The following is a 21,200-nucleotide window of genomic DNA, read 5'->3' as shown; positions in this document are numbered from 1 at the left end:
TGCAGCGTAGAAAAGTGCACTGGCCACCACTGTGTGATAGAACATGGTCAACATCTCCACACATACATCAAAGGACCTCAGTGTCCGCAGCAAGAACAGGCAGCTCTACCCCTTCCTGTAGAGGTCGTCAGAGGACCAGTCCAGCTTATCATCCAAGAGGACCCCCAGATGTTTGTAGGTGTGGACCACCTCAATGTCTTCCCCCTGTATGGAGACTGGTTGATGGGGTGACCTCTTTCTGCTGAAATCCACCACCATCTCTTTGGTTTTGGCTGTGTTCAGGTGGAGACAGCATTTACTGCACCACTCCCTGAAGGCATCAACAAGGTCTCTGTACTCCCTGCTCTGTTCTGCAATGCAGTGAGATAAGCTGACTGCTCCAGCTGCTCCTCTGTTGCTCCAGGAGGCTGTGGAGAGGGTGTCTGCCAGTTTGTTCAATGTGGCCCTCTCCACCACAGTTCTTAGTGGGTCCAGTCTCTTGCCGAGCACGCTCCTGATCGCTCCTGATACAAGCCACAATAGCTGTATCGTCAGAGTATATTTGTATGTGGCAGGACTCAGAGTTGTACTTAAAGGAGCAATAAGCAAAATTCATTATTTCTAGATTGAAGGAATTAAAAAATTGCTATGTGAAGAACTAGAGATGTAATTTCATCTGGAGTATAGCATGACCTCACACACCCTCTCTCTGTGTTGATCTCCAGCCCCTTGTTTACAAGCTGGTCCGGCTGCGTGTTCATGTACGTTCATGTGAATCCCCCCACTCCTCCTCCTCCTCCTCTTGGAGCCCTTGGCCCTCCCTCCCTATAAAAGGCTACAGCCAGTGAGCAATGGCAGCGTGTATTTTCGAAATGAAATGGCAGAGAGCGGAATGTCCACCTGAAGACGACCAGGATCTGACATTACCTCTAAAGAAACAACGGTTGTTGGCGAAGAAGTTGTCGGATAAAGAAAGGGACAGAACCCAGATTAAGATTGGCCTTGCATTTCCAAAGTGGAGAGCACTGCAAGAGCTAAAGGGGCTACAATCTGACTCGGAGCTAGCTCTTCTTCTCCTGAACAGGTACAACATAAAGTCAAATGTCTGTTTTAATTAGTGTTACAGTAACGTTAAGCACATGTCGCTGTGTCGATTCAATTAAACTTAATGTTACAATCGTAGCATGGGTTAATGTCCGGAGCTTGAGTTATTAGCGACTCTGTCCCAGCAATGGGTCAGGTGTTACGGTTGTGTTGGAGAGCAGAGGTAGAGGGAGGAGTGGCTCATGACACACTTTGTTTTGCTCTACAGGCAGTGCGCAACAGCGAACCTAGCGGTGAAACGATTTCGCTTATTGCCCCTTTAAAGTCCGCTGTGTAGAGTGTGAACAGGAACGGTGCTAAAACAGTTCCCTGTGGAGCACCAGTGCTGCTCTTGACCATCCCAGAGATACAGCTTCTAAGCCTGACATACTGAGGCTGCTCTGTCAGGTAGTCTGTTATCCAAGAGGTCAGGATGTGATCTACTCCCATCCCCTCCAACCGGTCTCACATTATGGGGGGCTGGATAGTATTAAACACACTTGAAAAGTCAAGGAAAAGGATCCTCACACAACATCCCGGCTCCTCCAAGTAGGTGTAGGCCCTACTACTGTAAAGAACCGCATCTTCCACTCCCATGTGCTCCTGATAGGCAAACTGGAGGGGGTCCACAGCATCAGTGACCTCTGACTCCAGGAAATGGAGGACCAGGTGCTCCAGGGTCTTCATAATGTGTGATGTTAAGACCACTGGTCGGGAGTCATTTAACTCGGCCGGGGGGTCAGACAGGTAGGGTGGGGCCTTGTTATTGAGGGCTTTGTATCTTATGAGGAGGATTTTGAAGTTGGTTTCTGGGGGATGGGGGGCTAGTGGAGCTTATGGAGAATGGGCTGATGTGATCCCTAGTGGGAGAGGGGGTGAGTAGCCGAGCAGCAGAGTTCTGGATACACTGGAGCTTATTGAGGGTTTTTGAAGATGAGCCATAGAGTAGACTGTTGCAGTAGTCCAGACAGGAGGTGATGAGGGTTTCTGCAGCTGAGGAGGAGAGAGATGGACGGAGGTGGGCGATGTTCTTGAGGTGAAAGGTGACAGTTTTGGTGATGTGTTTAATGTGCTGGTCGAAGGAGAGGAATTGATCAAAAATGAGCCGTTGATGTTGAGGGTGAAGTTATGGGTGTATTTGGTGAGTGCTTTTGGTCCAGTGATCGTCATTTCAGATTTGTCGCAGTTTAATTTAAGGAAGTTGGTTTGAAGCCAGGATTTTATTTCGGTGGTGCAGTTTGTCAGGGCTGAGTGGGTGGCAGTGGAGATTGTCTTGGTGGAGATGAGGAGCTGGATATCATTGGCGAAGCAGTGGACCCGGAGACCATGACGACGGATCATTCAATTCAACCTTTATTTGAATTCAGAGGATCATTGGTCATTCTGACGCAGCTTTGTAACAAGTGTGGTGATATGATGCTTAAAAGTGAGTTTTTGATCCAGCCAAATACCAAAATATTTATATTCTGGATCCCTTTCAATATTTTGACCATCCTGGGTCCTGATGCCCAGCGGCATGTCGATGTCAACTTCATTTCTAGACAAAAACTTAAATTTGGTCTTGTTAGGATTCAGTAATAATTTTAACTTGAAAAGAGAATCTTGCAGGCTGTCAAAGGTTAATTGAAGGGTTTCAATAGTAGACTGAGCAGTATCAGCAGAACAGTATAGAATTGTATCATCTGCATAGAGATGAACACTACTGCTGGTCAAAGCAGATGTAATATTGTCAATGAAGATTGAGAACAAGATAGGGCACAGGATAGACCCTTGAGGAACCCTTTTTGACAGTGGTAGGAACATAGAACGATCATTACCCAAGATCACACACCGTTGTCTATAAGACAAGTAATCACTAAACCAGTTACAAGAGTTATGATCAAAACCAATGTTACATATTTTCTGAAGGAGCAGAGTATGGCCAACAGTGTCAAACGCTTTGGAATGATCAATAAGAAGTGCAGCACAGTGCTTCCACTTATCAATATCAGAAATAACATCATTTAAAACCATGGTAGAAGCAGTGATAGTACTATATTGGTCTCTAAAGGCAGATTGATTTGGACTCAACACCGAATTTCTGAGAGAAACAATTTGAACTGCTCATTTACAAGAGATTCCAGTATTTTAGCAAGGCAGCGTAGTTTGAAAATCGGTCGATAATTATTTAAATCATTTTTATCACCACCTTTATCCAGTGGGGGTTTAAAAGATAAGTAAGCTGTTCTGTAATAAAAGGGGCACAGAGCTTTAAAAATAAGGATCTAGTTTGTCCTTCCCAGTTGCTGACCTACAATCGATGGACTGTAGTGCCTTCCTAACAGTAGAGGGAGTAACGGTCTGAAGAGTGAAATGAGGAGAGGCAGAGGTAGTAGAAGAGGGAGTGGATGCATAAGCCGGCAAGATTAAATGACTTATCATGAGATGAATTAATTTTCAGAATAATAAATTCAAAACAGTGGGGCACAGAAACAGCACTCAGAATAGAGACAGGGAAGCTAGATCTGACAAATATAGCAACACCACCTCCTCTGCCAATCCTGTTGATTCTATAAAGATTATAATTTTGGAGGGAAACCTCAGAGTCAGGAATACTTTTCTTAAGCCAGGATTCAGTCAAAACCAAAATATCAGGATCAGACTGTTGTACAAGAATCTTTAGATGTTCTAATTGTCTGCAGAGACTTCTAATATTTAGGTGTAAGATCCCCAGGCCTTTTCTGGCCTTAAACAAAGCAGGGTTTAACAGCGCAAGCTTATGGGGTTCCAATATTGGGGCTGGTAAAAGAAAAGAAAAGACACCTGGGGTGACGACCATAGATGAGCTGGGATGAATAAATGTAGGCTTAATGCAGATCAGATTGTTATAATTTGGGGCTGGTCTATGAACAGAGACCCTTTTATTTGATCTTGGGTTAGTGATAACAGAAATCAGTGAGCCTTGACAATTAATAGGTTGTGAGGGGAGGACCAGTGAAAGTGGTACTGCCACAGGAAGCTGGCAGGGGGCGCTGTGGTCACTAATAGCGTCCAGAAGTGAGGGGGGGAGAGAAAGTGGGTGAGTGCATAAAGTTGGATGTGTTTACTGTCAGTCAAGCGGAGGTGGGTGCTCGACAGGACTTCACAAGCAGATTGATATTAATTGATAAGAGCTGTGATCCTTCTCGATTAGGATGCAGTCCGCCCCTGCCAAACAACCGAGGTCTGCCCAGGAAGGTGGGAAAGTTAGTCCGCTAAGGAAACATTTCTGCTTAGACAGTAACCCTTCAGCCACAAGTGGAGTTGGTGGAGATAGCTGTTGGTGACGTCACCGAAACGAAGTGGGGGAAGTGGGCCGGAAATAATTACCTGCTTCCCAGTTTCCAGCAGACAGTCCATCAGGTGGACAAAGTATTTCTTTAGAAGCTCCAACTTTTCTTGTTTTAGGTCATTTATGCCAGCTTCGACAACCACTGTGGAGGCAGAGGTGTGCTGGGCTGTAGCCTGCAGGGCGGCAGATGTAATATCCCTGATGGTGGCAACAGGGTGGCAAAAGGTCTGACCGTCGCGTACGCCACATGTCTGACCATGGAGGACCCCACAATCAACACAGAGGAAGGGCGCTGTACCTGGGCACGGACCCCTGACCTCCTGGGGGTGTGTCGGTGGTGCGATGGAGCCTGCTAGATGACCCACATGTCGCTGGACCCCATCCGCTCCAAATGCAGATGATGGGGGGGTGCCAGGCCGGGGACCCGGCCATTTGTCTGATGGACCAAGGGGGAACAGGTACAGGATGAAGAGGAGGGGACTGAGAACTGAACCTTGGGGGACGCCTTGGGGGAGGAGAGCAGTGGGGGATATGAAGTTATTGATGGAGATGAACTGAAGTCTGTCAGAAAGATATGATTTAAACCAGTTGAGAGCAGTGCCAGTGATATTAAAGACAGTTTCAAGTTGGGTGAGAAGGATGGAGTGATTGGTGTTGAAGGTGGAACTGAGGTTGAGGAGGATGAGGATATTGATGTTTTCAGCATCAGAGGAGAGAAGGAGGTCGTTATGATTTTAAGGAGGGCAGTTTCAGTACTATGGTTTGATCGAAATGCAGATTGGAATGTTTCGTACATGTTATTGACAGAGAGGTTTTAATTCAGTTGGGAGGCTACAGCACGTTCCAGTAGTTTGGACAGAAAGGGTAGTTTGGAGATTGGCCTGAAGTTATTTGGGATGTCAGGGTTGAGTCCAGGTCTTTTTAGAATGGGGATGACAGCAGCGATTTTGAGAGATGGTGGGACGATGCCAGTAGACAGGGAGGAGGTTATTTTTGTGGTGATTAGTGGGGAGAGAGCTGGAAAGCAGACCTTGACAAAGCATGAGGTGATGGGGTCCAGTGTGCAGGTGGCAGTAATGATGCCATGAGAACCGATACTTGCGATACCTTTCGATTCCAAGATGAAAAAAACCTGGCCATACTAATTTTTTTGAAAAACCGGAAGAACCGATACCAGCGTAAGAATTGGTGCTATGATTCTTCCGGAACTGATGGGGGCAGTATACGCCATATAGCGTTACAGTCCATGCCTACATGCAGAGCGAGGGGGTGACGAGGAAGTAGAACTACACATGGCAGCGGCTCCCTGCTAAAGCCCACATTCAGAACCAGTCAGGGCCACACTTCAGGCCAGAAAATAGATCTGCTAGCAATATATGCAGTTTTAAACACCACTTTGTTTATTAATTGCTTTTAACTCGTTCCAAATTGCTTCTGAACTGTCCGTGATCCGTGCAGAGCTTTGTCCGGACTCCGGACATCTCCCTCTCTCCCCCAGCCCCTCCCCTGGGAGAGAGTCTGGTGGTCTCCTATGAGCCAAGCCTTCGAGACGTGCAACACTCCCTTAAATGTCATTCAGTTCATCAAAAAATATCCCAATTAAAATCAGTAGCATAATAAGCAGATATGTTCCATGTTATTTTGTTTAATTTCGACAACACAGAGAACAGCCTGAACAAGCTGTGTGAGCTAACGATCAGGGATTTCACTCACAGCAGTACATGACTGCGCTTGTGTGTCTACTTCCGAAACATGGCAGTTGGGGTGCGTTTGATTTTTTGTACTGGGATGTTGGATTTTTCCATTTGCACCGGGAAAGGACAAACAATTAATGAAACCAACAAAATTCCACACATTCTTGTGGTTGGCTCAAACACTGTCAGCGTGATTTAAATAGTAAATATTTAAATAGTTTATTGAGTTTGTTGCGGATGTTGTTCAGTGTTTTTTACAACGAAAAATAGGTAAAGAGGAAAAGAGAAAAAGAAAAAATATAAGTAATATCAATCTGTTGAAAGAAATGTTATTTTATATGCAAATATTTTAAAGTATTTCTTGTTTAAGTACATGGGATCTTAGGATTTTATTATTTTTTTTACTGTGGTATCGACTTCGGTATCGAGAATCGTGTAATTTTACTGGTATCTGCACCGACTACTTAATTTTTGGTATCGTGACATCCCTAGGTGGCAGTTTTCATTCCAGAAGTGAGCTTTGGTTAGCAGGGGTGGATAGAGGGGCAGCAGATGCAGTGGTGGTTAAATTGCTATAGATGTCTCTTTTAGTTTGGAAAAATGAGAGGAAGGAGGTGCATTTGCGAATTGTAAATGATTGGGAACTGCTGTCTTGGGGGTTTAGGAGTTAGTTGATAGTGGAGAAAAGTGCTTTCGGGTTTTCAGAGCCAGAGTGAATCAGTTGAGAGTAGTAGGTGGATTGGGCACAGGAAAGGGCATCTTTATATTGCTGCAGATGGTCCTTGAGGGCTTCCAGGTGAACTGTGAGACCTGTTTTATTGCAGTCTTTTGATTTGCCGGGCACAAGTTTTCATCAAGTGGAGTTCTGGGGTGTACCAGGGAGCAGAGTGGGTGAAGGTGGATTTACCGGGCACAAGTTTTCATCAAGTGGGGTTCTGGGGTGTACCAGGGAGCAGAGTGGGTGACAGTGTTCCTTCACGAGGAGGCAGGAGGAGAGAGTGAGGTTGTAGTAGTCTGTGAGGTCTGAGGGGCTTTGAAGGTCAATGAAGGGAGAAGTGGATATTTTTTCAGAGAGGGAGGATGAGAGGGAGGTGGGAAGAAGGGAGTTTAGTTTACGGAAGGTGATTGTGCGTTTTTGCTTTGGCAGTGGGGTGGGAAAGTCAATTGACATGGTGATGGCTAAGTGGTCAGAGGTGGTGAGGTGGGAACCAGAAAGATGATGCAAGGTGAGTAGAGTGGAGCAAACAAGGTCCAGAGTGTGACAACAGTTATGGGTGGGAAAATTGACATGTTGAATGAAATTAAAGCAGTTGAGTGTATCAGTGAAGTCTGTGGTTGCAGAGGAGTTTGTGGAGATTTGGGGGGCGGTAGACAACTGCCATGACCAACTGTGAGTGGCTGGAGAGTTTAAATACCAGATGTTCAAATGAAGGAGCAGATGAGATGGAGATTAGACTGGTTTTGATTTCCTGTCTGTGTAAGCCCTCAGTGCGTGGGTATAAGCCCTCAGTGCGTGGTTTATCAATGCATGAGTATCTATTGGGTGCAGTGAGTGATAGATAATCCAGTGGTTGTTGCCAGGTTTCAGTAAGACAGAGAAAGTCCAGTTTATTATCCAGAATGAATTCATGTAGGATGTGGCTTTTGTTATTGAGGGACCAGGTATTAAACAGAATGAGCTTCATATTGCTTTGCATGGTATGTTGGAAACTTTCCTGCTGCTGGATGACTGTGACGACGGCTAGCGGGGAGCTAGCTAGCGAGCTAGCCACGGCTAACAACAATGTCACCAGCTTTCAATGTTAACCCACCGGAGAGCAGTCCATGCCAGAGAAAGGCTATCCATGGCTGGACAGGTGGTGATGTCCAGGAGTGGGTTGCAAGCAGCAGTGGATGAGCTGGTTAGATTAAACCGGGAGGATAAAGTAAAGAGCAGAGGTGAGCTGGCGGATCAGCGAAACAAAGCCTGTGTTTCAGGTGTGTCAGCAGGTAGGTAAACACAGCAACTAAACACAGCGATCAGTGATCCAGGTAGCGGTTTGTAGAATCAAAAGAGAAATAGAGCTTACCAGGCTAGTCGGCCAAAAGGTTGCTCTTAGTACTGAGAAAAAATAGGATTTATCCTGACGGAGAAGCAGCGAACAAACAATGCCATTGCCCTCTCACATCCGGGTCACATCAATGCATAACAAATGCATAATAGAAGAGGAAGCTGGTAATAAAATGTCAAAATCTACAGAGCTGTTAAGTTGTCCACTATGGTACCAGTTTGCCGCTAGGTAACCATAGCTAACTTGCTTGTCGATTGTTTGGTCTAGGACGTAATAGGTCAACCAGAAAATGGTCCAATACTAACAAGCTCATTTTAGCGAATATCTCAGACCCAGATTAACGTCCCCTTATGGATTGTGACGAAGAATAGAGAACATAGAATAACCTTCTCCCTAAATTTGATAACAATTATTATTATCAACAAATACATTTAGTTGTGTGATCAGTCTCCTAAGTTATAGAAGTCTGTAAAATCTGTCATCACCACTCAAAGAAACAACGTTCTAGGTTATTTCAAACCATGTAGTACTCATAGATTTTCTCATTTTCTCCTGATACTTTTTTGAATAGCAGCAGATTCTTGTATTTGAAACATAACTCTTATCTACAGGTTTTGGCTATCAGTCAGAGCTGGAGCTGAGGGTGGCAGAGGCTGCTAGGAGGCAGTACAACAAGCTGAAGATGCAGACCAAGGCAGAGATCAGACAAACCATTGATCAGCTACTCGTGGGAGAGTTTATTGTAAGAGAGATTCATTGGATAGTGACATACTGATGACTGACAGTTGAATCGTATCTAAAAACTACTGATGTTTTTGCTTTGTAGGAAAACAGTAAGCGTTGGACCATGAAATTGGACATCTGTGCACCCCAGGTTATTTTCCCTGATGACTTCCAGTCGGAGGACCCAATGCTAGTTGTTGTTGATTTAGGAAGGATTCTCCTTACAAACTCTCAAGGTAAAACAGGCATCCATTTTACCAAATAGATAAAAAGGACATTATTCCCAAATATCTTTACTATTTTGCCGAATGAGGTTTCTAACTCAGCTCATACCTATTGTCGTTCATTTTCTTTGAAGATGAGACTAAGGCCAGCTCAAAAGCTACTCAACCTGAAAGGGAAGACATGAGTGATGATGAGTACCAGACACCACTTGCCACCCCACCAGAGTCTCCACCACCTGAAATGGACGTACCTTTAAAAGAACAGCTCAAAGGCCCTGAACTTGCCAGCCTCAGATCCCCTGAAAGTACACAGGCCTACAGCCGAAAGCTTTATGAAAAATACTCCTTGTCCTTTAAGGACCTGCAGATAATGGTTGGTCGCTGTAAGGACAACTGGAAACACCTTCAAGAGAGTGAGGTAGGGCCTACTCATGTGGTGGAGAAGTTTAATGTGCTGCTGCAGCTTGAGCAGAGACTGCGCTACACATCAGACCCCCAGCTCCCCGGGGCTGTGCTGTCAGGAACTCTACCAGACCTCAAGGTACATATCAACCTTGAGAAGATGACCGCCCTGAGGAGTTGTCTGGCTAGGCTAAGCAGTCCATCTGTGAGTGAAGGGGACAAAAGCCAAGAGAGAGGCCCAGGTATAAGGTCTCCTGACCCCCTTACCCTTCGCCATGACAAGATCTTTCAGAGGGAGGATAGCTCCTGGAAGCTGCAAGGTTCAGCTAAGAACCTGACCCAGAGTGTGATGACTTTAGAGCAGCACACACGTGAAGTCCTGGTGGAATCCCGTCTGCTATTAGCTGAATTCAACATCAACTACATGCAGCTTGGTGTAGAAAGTGATGGCCGCTATATATCTGTTCTCAAGGTATTTGGCACAAATGCTCATTTTGTCAAGCGACCGTATGATGCTGAAGTGTCTCTGACTGTCCATGGTCTTCTGCTGGTGGACACCTTACAGACCTATGGCTCAGACTTCGACCTCCTTGTGGCTTCTCATAAGAATCTCAGTTTTGACATACCCACAGGTAGCCTCCGAGAGAGCCAGGCTTCATCCCCTGTGTCGTCTGATGGTAGGTCTCCTGAGCATCAAGGTCTTAGTGAGACATCCTCTGTCATGCCCATGGATAGACTCTCACCCTTAAGTTCCTTTTTCAAAGACCAGGAGGCCCTAATTAAGCTTGAGTACCAGTTTGTGAGCTCGGACTGCCCCTCCATGAACCTGGACAGCTCTCTTCAGGTGACAAGCATGCAGGTCAATAACTTGGACATAATTCTCAACCCTGAGACCATGGTGGAGCTACTAAAGTTCCTCCAAAAGTCTTTCCCCAAAGAAGAAAGCACCTCATCAGTGCAGCAACATCCAACACAGCCTTGCAGCGAGGAAGAGGAGGGGACATATCAGGCCACCTATGATCAGAGCAAAGAACTGACTGTGGAGATCCACCGTCTTAACCTGCTTCTCCTTCGGACCGTGTCCACGGGCACTGTCCTGGGTACTGAGAAGAAAGGGTTGAAGATTGCCACAGCCAGCATAACTGGCACCAAGGTCAATGTGTCAATGGGCAGCCGGTTGGACATCAATGGTTCACTTGGGTCCATGCAGTTGGTGGACCTGACCCAGGAAGGAGGTCGAAGCCAATTTGTGGTCAGCATTGGTTGTGTTGAGGAGAGTTCCTCAACTCTTGGTGGATTAACATTCCTTGCTGACACAGGAGATTCTCCCTCAGAGGCTTTGAATTTTTGCCTCACAGAGGAATCCCAAGGGGAATGTTCCTTGCAACTTCACATGGCATCCTTGCACTACAACCACTCAGCCAAGTTCCTGAAGGAGCTGGGTCTATCTGCCAATGAGGTAGAGGACAATTTCCGCTCCATGCTGAAAAGTGCTGCCACCAAAGTGTCAACCGTTCTAGCCACCAAGACTGCAGAGTACAGCGGTATGGTTTCGCTCTTTGAGACTCCCTCACGGAGAACTCGAACTCAGAGTCAGAGCTGGGCTTATCCATTTGAGGATGAGGAAGATCTTCCAATGGAGGAACCTGAATCCACCTTGGACACATTCTTGGTGAAGCTGACTCTTAATATCAGCATTGAATCACCAGTTGTGTCTATTCCCCGTAAACCTGGACACCCTGAGCTATTAGTAGGTCACCTGGGAAGCATAATCATCCAGAATTTTGTAACTGGGCAAGACTCTGAAGGAGAGAGGTTGCAGGTGTTGGTGAAGGATATTCGACTCTATTCAGTCAACATGGGGCATTTGGTTTTGAAGAGGGCATCCAGAGGAGATAAGGCTGGCAGCATGTCACCATCTCACAATGGGAGCATCAACCAGGACGAACCACAGTTCACGCGTCATGACTTCTTTGAGTCCCTTAGCCGAGGAAAAGGTGAGAATGTTACAAATTTAGTGTTCAGTAATGCAGATCATGCAAGTTTACGTTTTATATGCAGCTTGTGGCACAAACTTCCATAACTATTTTTTTTCTCAGCTTTCCATATACTCAAAGACACTACAATACTGTTCACCCTGGAGAAAGTTCCTATCGGTGAAGACATCCAGTTTACCTTCCTCACCATAGAGGAGCCCTGCAGGAGCACAGGGTTACTGAGAATCAAGGGCAAATTTGTCAACCCCGTTCAGGTATACATCACATTATACTGTAAATTCTTAAATGTAAAATGGTATTTAAGTAATGTCCATGACTCACATACCAGCAGTATTTATACTGTGGCAAACTTGAACAACAATTCCATCAGTACAACAGAATCGGGTCATACTCTCACTCAAATGCTCCGTTACTCTTTTTAACACAAATAGTGTTGTCATTCACATCCATTCAGTTCGAACCTCCTCTACTTAACCATTCTAAATATTATGGAGCTTTTTTCCTATCTTTATTCAAGAGAGTGGTATATCAGTTTGAGAGCATTATTTATTGATTTCAGGTTCAGATTTTGGAATATTGCCCCTCAAAACCCTGCCCTTGCACTCAAATAGCCTCTGCTTGCGCTTAGATCTACTCTGTTTCTGCTCAAACTGTGTGCTCGCACTCAGATACAATGTTGCTTTCACAGATTTCCTGCTCCAGCTTCAGCTCTTCTCCTCGCGCTCAAGCTGCTTTTGTGCACTCGTGGAATTTCTGCTCTCAGATTTCTGCCCTGCTCTAGGATTTTTCTGTGTAATAACCCTGTCAAAATCCCCCAACCAACAGAACGCCAGGTTTATTGTATACATACATGTATATACATATGTGTGTGTATATATATATATATATATATGTGTGTATGTGTGTGTGTGTATATATATATATATATATANCTCTCTCTCTCTCTCTCTCTCTCTCTCTCTCTCTCTCTCTCTCTCTCTTCTCTTTTGAGTCTGGAAGCCGTCAGCAACGCCTAACTTTACTTTTAATGTTATCAAAGAAAGACAAATGTCCTCTTTCTTCCTAGTAATGTTCTTGTCTCCCCTGGTTTCTGGTTCAACTTTCTTGCTGCAGCGCTAACCTAACGCACAACCGTCAGTTGCAAGCTGGTGACCTGAGGCTGGTGACGCATGCAAATTGAAATCATGACGGAGAAAGGAAAAGGAAAAAGTAATTTTCTCTCAATGAAAAACCTAGTCTCACTGATACTTATGAAAAACGTCCAAAAACGAGCCAACAAAATGCAGCAGCGAAACAAGCGTTTGAAACAGCTGTTCTGTATTTTGAAACAGTCAATAACATTGAGTAAATAGTGAAGTTGCCTGTTTCATTGCTTTATATTCATGTAACAAATATACAGATATCAATTAGATGCTAATTTGCATGAGAAATTCAGAAAAACAAAAAAAAAAAAAATGGTTATAATAATTATCTGCTTATAGTGATCAATTTGACCCGGATGGAAGTGATCACTATAAGCGGTTTCCACTTTGTGTACACACACACATATATATATATATATGTATATTTATATATATATATATATATATTTATATATGTTCTATGCGGCTATTATATTAAAAAATATGGGCACGTGTGTAAATTAACAGATGTTAGGAAGGTGTACGGGGGGTTGCCGGACGAAGAAGGGGTGAAGAAAATTTCAGACATCCGAGATAAAAATGCATGTTTATTGAACGATAACGAATATACAAACACACGGCAACTCCCCGTACACCTTCCTAACATCTGTGCCTATGAGGTGAGTACATTACATGTTTGATTTGAACGTTTATGGAGACGTGAATCGGTCTAGACCGGGAACCCCCAAACGAAAAACGGGGTTTGTTTTCAAGACGTTTTGGTCCAAGGCTAGGTCCAAACCATTTATAGCGTTCATTTTCTCCACATACCGGTCCCTGGCTTCGTGGTTCAAAGTATCCCGGTAAATTCCCTTTCCTTTCTGGCATCTTAACATCTTTTCCCTCGCTTTCTCCACTCGATGCGACTCAACTACTGCGTTTGTTTACTGCTGCCCGTAGCCATCAACATGGCGGCGACGTCCATGGTGACGTCACTGTGCCCATTCCCTATTTGGGTGCGAAGGGGTTTTGAGGGACAATATTCCAAAATCTGAACGTGAAATCAATAAATAATGCTCTCAAACTGATAAACCACTCTCTTGAATAAAGACAGGAAAAAAGCTCCATAAAATATCTGTTTAACTATTGTTGTGAAAATCAACAGTTTCTGCTGGGGATGCACAATATTAGATTTTTTGCCAATATCCTAAATGCTAATACGTAACAACTCATTTGACAAGATAACCGATATTGATACAGCCACCTTTTTTTAACTGATTTTTCATATCGACAGGACTATTGTTATCGCAAAAATACCCTGAAATATCATGATATTATTTTCGGGCCATATTGCCCACCCTAGAGGACAGCTCAGACCCTTCAGCCATGGTGCTAAATGCTAGACGTGGGGAAAGAGTGGGAAGAGCCACCCTTATTATGAATGTGCTGTATACATGCCCAAAGAATGTTCCTTAAACCTGAGTATCACCATCATATCACACATCTTAATCAATAAAATAGCACCTTCAGACAAAGGCCTAATCCGGATTATCCAAACAGAATATGCTGTTTAGGTGATGTGTTTCAAAATATTGTCATATTATTTATATTCAGAATAACTGTGCAATATTAGTGTGCATGTAACAGGGTGTTCACGGGGGCTTAAAAAGTAATAAAGGTTAATAAATCAAACGTCGGAAAATTAAGGCCCTTAAAAAGTATTAAAAAGTCTTAATCGCGATTTTATGAAATATTAAATTTTCTTGGCATTCAAGCTTTGACAAAAAGTATCCATGAACGTATAATTTATTTTCCTCCTCGCGACTATTACAAACAACAATGTGTAGGTAGGCACACTCGGACTGCCACTCGGGGCCATGCGCGTACCTCTGCGACATCACACGACAGCGCACGTCCAGGCGACAAACAGAGGAGCAAAAGACAATAAAAAATCCATCTCATCTTATCTGAGTTCTGTTGTATGTTTGTGCTCCATAGATTTAATTTCAAACTACAACTTGTTAGTAAGTTAAATATGCATTGCTGCTAACGACAGCTTGAAGTGGCGATGAGGACTTAAGGTTTTTTTTGGAAGGTCTTAAAAAAGTCTTAAAAAGGTATTGAAATTAACCTCAGAATTCCTGCATATACCCTTATGTAAGCATGGTCAAAGTGGGTGTGCAGAACCAGAACAACATTTTGGATGAGGGGTTACTGACTGATTATCAATTGTTTCAATATTTGGTACTCTGATTTTAGGTGTTCCTGTGCAAGCCTGTGTATGAGCAAGTCCTCCAGACACTGGACAGTTTGTCCCTGATTGAGGAGCAATGTGTCACACCCAGCCAACTGCCCACACCACCTCCACCAACTCCTTCCTCCACCAGACCTCACCGTTTTCCTGACCCCCAGGGAGGGCTTTTTGCAAGGGACCCTTCCCATATCAGCTTTTCCCACTCGTCTCTTTCCTCTCAATTGCCTCTACAGTCTCACAAACCTGCTCTTCACACCTCATTCACTCAGCTAAAAGTCACTCTACACGTGGCAGAATTGCAGGTCCAGCTCAGTGCTGACCTGACCCAGGGCTCTCAGGGCTTGGTCAGTCTGCGCTTCCAAGATCTGGAGGGAGACTTCACTAAAGACCACCCTCATCTACTGGCAGTTCAGCTGGCTCTGCGCTCACTGCTAATGGAGGACCTCCTGGAGCAGAACCCTGAATCTAAGTACAAACATTTGATGGTGTCTCGCGGAGCTCCTAAGCCCTCCATCTTCAGCCCGAAGGAGTACCTTTCCCAGAGCTGTCCGTCACCATCCAATGCCCTGTACCCAGATATGCCCCGCTCACTGCCTGCACACATGGAGGAGGCCCAGAATGTCTTCCAGCTCTACCAGAGGCATCCCAGCACGCCATCAGCTAGCAGTCGCAAATCAAAGAGGGACCCGGACTGTCCTAGCACTCCACCTCCCTCTCCTACCCACAATACACAGTCCCCTCAGCTGCCCCCAGACTTTGATGACTCCTTAGTTCATATCAATGTGCTGCTGGTGGACCAGAACCACCCAGAGTTCAAAACACGCTATGGCAGAGTGGGACGAAGCGTGGATGTTGACTTTAACTGCCTGGATGTTTTGATCACACTACAGACATGGGTGGTTATCCTGGACTTCTTTGGTATTGGCTCCACAGCCAATAATCATGCAGTCAAGGTGGCGGCTCTGTCACCTCAGCCTGAGCCAGGACATCCTCTCTATGAGCCAGACATCAGTGAGGAGGACACAACAGAGGTTGTCAACACTAAAGTGGACCTGAAGGTAGGTCATTGGACCTGTTGCATCTTGTTGAAATGTCTGAGCTGTCCAACTGATATCACTCAAGTTAGAAGGCTTACTTACATATTCATGTACAGTAGGAGCAAATGCTTTAGACACTATATGATAAAAAGTACTGTTATTTCTTTTCTTTTTTTTGTTAATATTTTTATTAGGAGTTAAGGCACATTAGAACAGGAACCAATGACATATTTACATTGAGCATCACATCACATCCATATCACAATTAAAAATATAAACATATTGATACAATAGAAATACTGTGCATCTCGATGAATGAAGAGCAAGGCATACAGTTTTCCTCCTAGGATGTTTTCTCACTTTTGTGGCCCAAGAGAACGTAATCGGGCGAAACAAGAAACAATACACAATTCGAGAAAGAATAATAAATAAATAAATAACTAAGGATACTAGTGTGTAATAATTGAATAAGTGAATAAGTGTTTAAGCTACTCAGTATAAATAAAAATAAAAAGGAAGCCAAAAGACAGAAAAAAAAGAGAGAGAGGGAGTGGGGGACCTTTCACTGAATATCTGATCTTCTCCAGCTTTAGAAAAGACATAGTGTCATTGAGCCACTGAGTGCTAGAGGGAGCTTTAGTTGACTTCCAGTGAAGAAGGAGATGGTGTCTTGCCAGTAAGGAAGTAAAAGCTAAAATATCTAATTGATTAGAGGTAAACCACCTATGGTCTTCTGGGAGCCCGAATATGGCGACATGTGGGGAGACTTTTATGATCATTGAAAGCATTTTTGACATGGTATCAAAATAATTCTGCCAGAAGCGAGAAAGTTGCGAACAAGAATAAAACATATGGGTTAAATTGCAGGATGAAGCATGACATTTGTTGCAATTGTTGGTGACACTGGGATAGATTTGTGACAGTTGAGCTTTGGAAAAATGGACTCTAAACAGAACTTTAAACTGTATAAGTGTGAGACGGGCACAGGTTAAGCTTGTGTAAATTTTTTCAAGAGCAGTGTCCCACCAGTCATCCTCCAAGTTCAGACCCAGTTCTCGTTCCCAAGCAGCCTTGACTTTAGTAACTGGTGAGGAATCAAAAGACAGAATTTCATTATGAACTTTAAAGATGAGTGACTTTTGAAGTGGGTCGTGGCTAAGAAGCTCCTCCCACTGTAGGCTCGGTGGTGAGGAGGGAAAAACTGGAAACAAAGCTTTAGCACAGTGTCTAATTTGAAAGTATCAAAAAAGGATGAGAGGGAGGGAGATGAAGTTCTCCTGAGAGATCCATAAAGCTGCGAAAAATACCATCCTTGTAAAGGTCATTAAAACATTTCAGGCCATTATTATGCCATGCAAAAAAGGTTGAATCTGTAAGCGCAGGTCGAAACAAATGATTCCTCAGTAAAGGAGCTAAAGTAGATGCTGACTTAAATTTGAAGTGCCTCCTAAATTGATACCAAATTTTAAGTGTGGAACTAACCACTTCGTTATTTGTAAAGCCAGAGAGGTTGGATGGAAAAGAAGAGGTAAGTAAAGCAGTTAGAGAGGATGAAACATGACTGCGCCTCTAAGTTACACCATGGCGGATCCATTGATTTGAACCAAAACAAAATTTTGTGGATATGTGCTGCCCAATAATACAGTTGGAAATTTGGAAGTGACAAAGCACCGTTGAATTTACATCTCTTAAGTGTGGATCTGCGGATCCTGGGTGCCTTTCTGCAATATAAGAAGTCAGAAATAGTTTGATCAATTGTTTAAAAAAAATGCTTTGGCAGTAAAGGTGGGAGACAATGGAACAAAAATAAGAATTTGGGCAAAATGTTCATTTTAACTGCATTAATTCTTCCAATTAGCGAGAGAGGTAAACTTCCCCATGTTTGGAGGTCAGATTTAATTTTAGACATTAAAGGCGAGAAATTAGCAGAAAAAAGAGTTTAACATTCTGGTTACATTGATCCCTAGATACTTAAAGCCGGACAGGCTCAATTTAAAAGGTATATCAGACTGTGTGAGCTGTGATGCTGAAGCATTGATAGGATAGCATTCACTTTTAGAGATATTCACTTTATAGCCTGAGAATGATCCAAATCTCTGAAAAGCAGATACAATTGTTGGTATGGAAAGAACAGGATCTGAGACATACAACAATAAATCATCAGCATAAAGTGATAACTTAAATTCTGTGCCCAATCGTGAAATCCCAGTAAAAATGGATGAGGACCTCAGAAAGATTGACAAGGGCTCTATAGCTAGTGCGAACAATCAGGGAGATAGGGGACACCCCTGTCTGGTGCCACGGGTTAGAGTGAAAAAACTGGATTGGATGCCATTGGTGGAGATGCTAGCTTGAGGAGATGTATAAAGGAGACGTATCCACGAAATGAATACATTTCCCAGCCCAAATTTCCTTAGTACAATAAATAAGTAGTCCCATTCAACCCTGTCGAACCCTTTTTCAGCGTCGACCGAGATCACTACTTCAGGTGTTGTTGTGGTAGTTTTAGAGTAGATAATATTAGTATGGACATTAAAGAATAGCTGCCGCCCCTTAACAAATCCAGTTTGCTCATGTGAAACAATAGTTGGTACAATATTTTCCAGGCGATATGCCAAAGCTTTAGCAAGGATCTTAGCATCCACATTTATTAAGGAGAGAGGTCTGTAAGATTTGGATCCTTAGCTTTTTTTAAGAGGAGACTTATGGAGCTTTATTACTGTATTTTGCATGTTTCTCATGGCAAGAATGATTTCTTCTACCGTTAATGGTCAGTCAAGTTCTTTAGCATCATCTGAGTTTATCACAGGGAAATTGAGGCTTTCTAGGAACAAATTCATTTCAGTGGTGTCAAGTGGAGATTCAGACTTATATAAAGACGAATAGAATGAGCGAAAAACAGAATTAATGGTGGTGGGATCCCTATGCAATGTGCTCAATCATACGTGAGGCTACGTGGTGACGTAGTTGATGAGCCAGGAGCTGGCTTGCCGGATGTGGAGCGTGATCGTAAAAGCAGTCGCTCAGCATCACTAGTGGTGATGAGATCAAATACAGTCTGTAAATCAACACGTTGTTTAAGTAAACTGGGAAGAGGGGCAAGTAGCGAGTCGTTGGTCCAATTTAGTTATATTAATACTGAGTTCTTGCAATTTGGCTTTACGGGACTTGTTCAAATGGGCAGAGTAGGAGATGATTTGTCCCTGTAGGCATACTTTTAATGATTCCCACAGCATTTTGATTTATAGCGATAAAATCATCAATTTTAGCTGCGATAAATTTATTGAACTTATCATCTGAAAGAAGTAAGGTATTGAACCTCCAAGATGTTGAGTACCCGGGTTGTGAGGAAAACGGAATATCTAAAGAAAGATGGGCATGGTCAGAAATAACAATAGGGTGGTAATTAACAGTCAACACTTTAGGAATTAGTTTAGCATCAATAAAATAATAGTCAATCCGGGAGAAAGACTGATGCATCTGTGGTGTGAGGGTTGTAAAATCTCCAAGGATCAATGCAACCATTCTTGGACATGAAATCTGAAAGTGACCTCGACATTAATGATGGGGTCAGAGTTCGTGGGTTACCAGGGTGACTGCGGGTCCTTAAAAAGTCTTAAAAAGTCTTAAATAAATTTTTTCAAATTTAAGGCCTTAAAAAGTATTAAATTGTCTTAAATTCAGATCAGACAGGTCTTAAATGTGCTCGCGAAAATTTCTGGTAAGCACGGAATGATCTAAATCTCGCCCCGTCGTTTAGATCACGTGACGCAATGAGTCTGCTGCAGACCCGCAGAAGAAGAAGAGTGTGCTGCATCTTTGCTAGCTAACGTGGCCTTCTTGGTTGCACGAAATGGGAAAATGCCGATTTAATGACAAGTGGCTTGAAAACACAGACTACTCGTCGTGGTTAAGGCCCGTTCATGGAAATGTTTATGAAGCCAACTGCATTATGTGCCGAAGGAATTTCAAACTTGGGACAATGGGAATCAAAGCGGTGGATTCGCATTTGCAGAGCGGGAAGCACAAGGACTATACCAGAGCCCGCCAGCAGACTCCGATTGCCCGTTTCTGCTCCACTCTACCCACCGCCAGCAAGGATGTTACGACCAAGGATGTTACGGTGGGAAATCCACAGCCAACATCGTCATCATCTGACATTCGCACAGCTTGTGGCTCTACGCCAACACTTAGAGCAGAAGTGATCTGGGTGCTGAGGACGGTGACTAGCCATCATTCGTACAGATCAAATGAGGGAATAGAAGACGTGTTCAAGGCCATGTTTCCAGACTCTGTGCTTGTACAGACATTTACATGTGGACGAGACAAAACGAGGTACGTGGCCAAATTTGGATTGGCCCCGCATATTAAAAAACAACTCATAGCCGAAGTCAACACGGGCCCATTTGTGATCATGTTTGACAAGACACTGAACCAAACAACAAAAAGCAAACAGTTGGACCTGCATGTGCGTTATTGGCGAAATGACCATGTTCAGTCAAGATACTATGGGTCACAGTTCATGGGCCACGCCACTGCTCAGGACCTGCTTCAACATTTCAAGGTGAGTTTCAAAAGAAAGTGAACGAGCCACCAATATCCCCTCATCTATGGATGTCGAAATTTTAAAGAAGATAGTGTCTGATTAAACTGTTGGTCTGAAAGAGGTCAGAAAATGATGAAAAATGTCCGAACAGTGTCCCACAAGCCCAAGGTGACGTCCTTAACACAATCCAAATACAGTCAGTTAAGTCTCATAGAGAGGTACAGAAACCAGAAAATAGTCACATTTAGCTGGAATTAGCGAAATTTTCCTTAATTAAAATAGTGGGTGGCGTAATCGTTATAGCTCTAACTTATTTGGACATGTGTTCTTTTTTTGTATCTTTTTCATGTCTTTGTTTTACAGTAGAGATACAAAAATAAACAATGTACTATATCCCCTTCTGTCTTAATTTGCATTTGTTTACTTCAGGTGAGGTAATTCACAAACTTCACCTACTGGCTCAGTTTAAATAACTGTTCTCTTTCCACATTAATAAAAACATTTGAAGGATGTTGTTGAACAACTGATTATTTTCATTTTTCCTAATTGTACATTTTTAACTGACATCAATGCCTTTGTTGTGAATCAACATATATTCATCTCACATGGCGGCACCGTACAGATGCCTGTGACATCACAGAGTCACATGTCACTGTAAAAGGTCTTGTCCAATCAAGTTTTGGGACTTGAGTCTCACTGAGGTGTGAGGTGAGATCTCCTGTGGAGATAGGTGTCGCATAGCCCTCTTTGTTTGAAGACAAAGAGCATGCAGAGGAAAA

General features: G+C 43.5%; 1 protein-coding gene across 9 annotated transcripts in view; it reads left to right on the top strand.

Annotated features, from left to right (window-relative positions):
• vps13d (vacuolar protein sorting 13 homolog D) overlaps positions 1-21,200 on the top strand; it is a 274,881-nt gene that overhangs the window by 94,486 nt on the left and 159,195 nt on the right. For all 9 annotated transcript variants that reach the window (XM_050064560.1, XM_050064557.1, XM_050064558.1 and 6 more), the window contains 5 exons: positions 8,729-8,859; positions 8,944-9,076; positions 9,199-11,463; positions 11,566-11,717; positions 14,844-15,896. In XM_050064560.1, coding sequence (XP_049920517.1) covers positions 8,729-8,859; positions 8,944-9,076; positions 9,199-11,463; positions 11,566-11,717; positions 14,844-15,896 — 3,734 coding nt within the window. The remainder of the gene's footprint in view (positions 1-8,728; positions 8,860-8,943; positions 9,077-9,198; positions 11,464-11,565; positions 11,718-14,843; positions 15,897-21,200) is intronic.

This window comes from Epinephelus moara, chromosome 16 (genome assembly GCF_006386435.1).
Source record: "Epinephelus moara isolate mb chromosome 16, YSFRI_EMoa_1.0, whole genome shotgun sequence".
In the NCBI taxonomy this organism is placed as follows: Eukaryota; Metazoa; Chordata; class Actinopteri; order Perciformes; family Serranidae; genus Epinephelus; species Epinephelus moara.
This window is presented reverse-complemented; position numbering and strand designations above follow the sequence as displayed.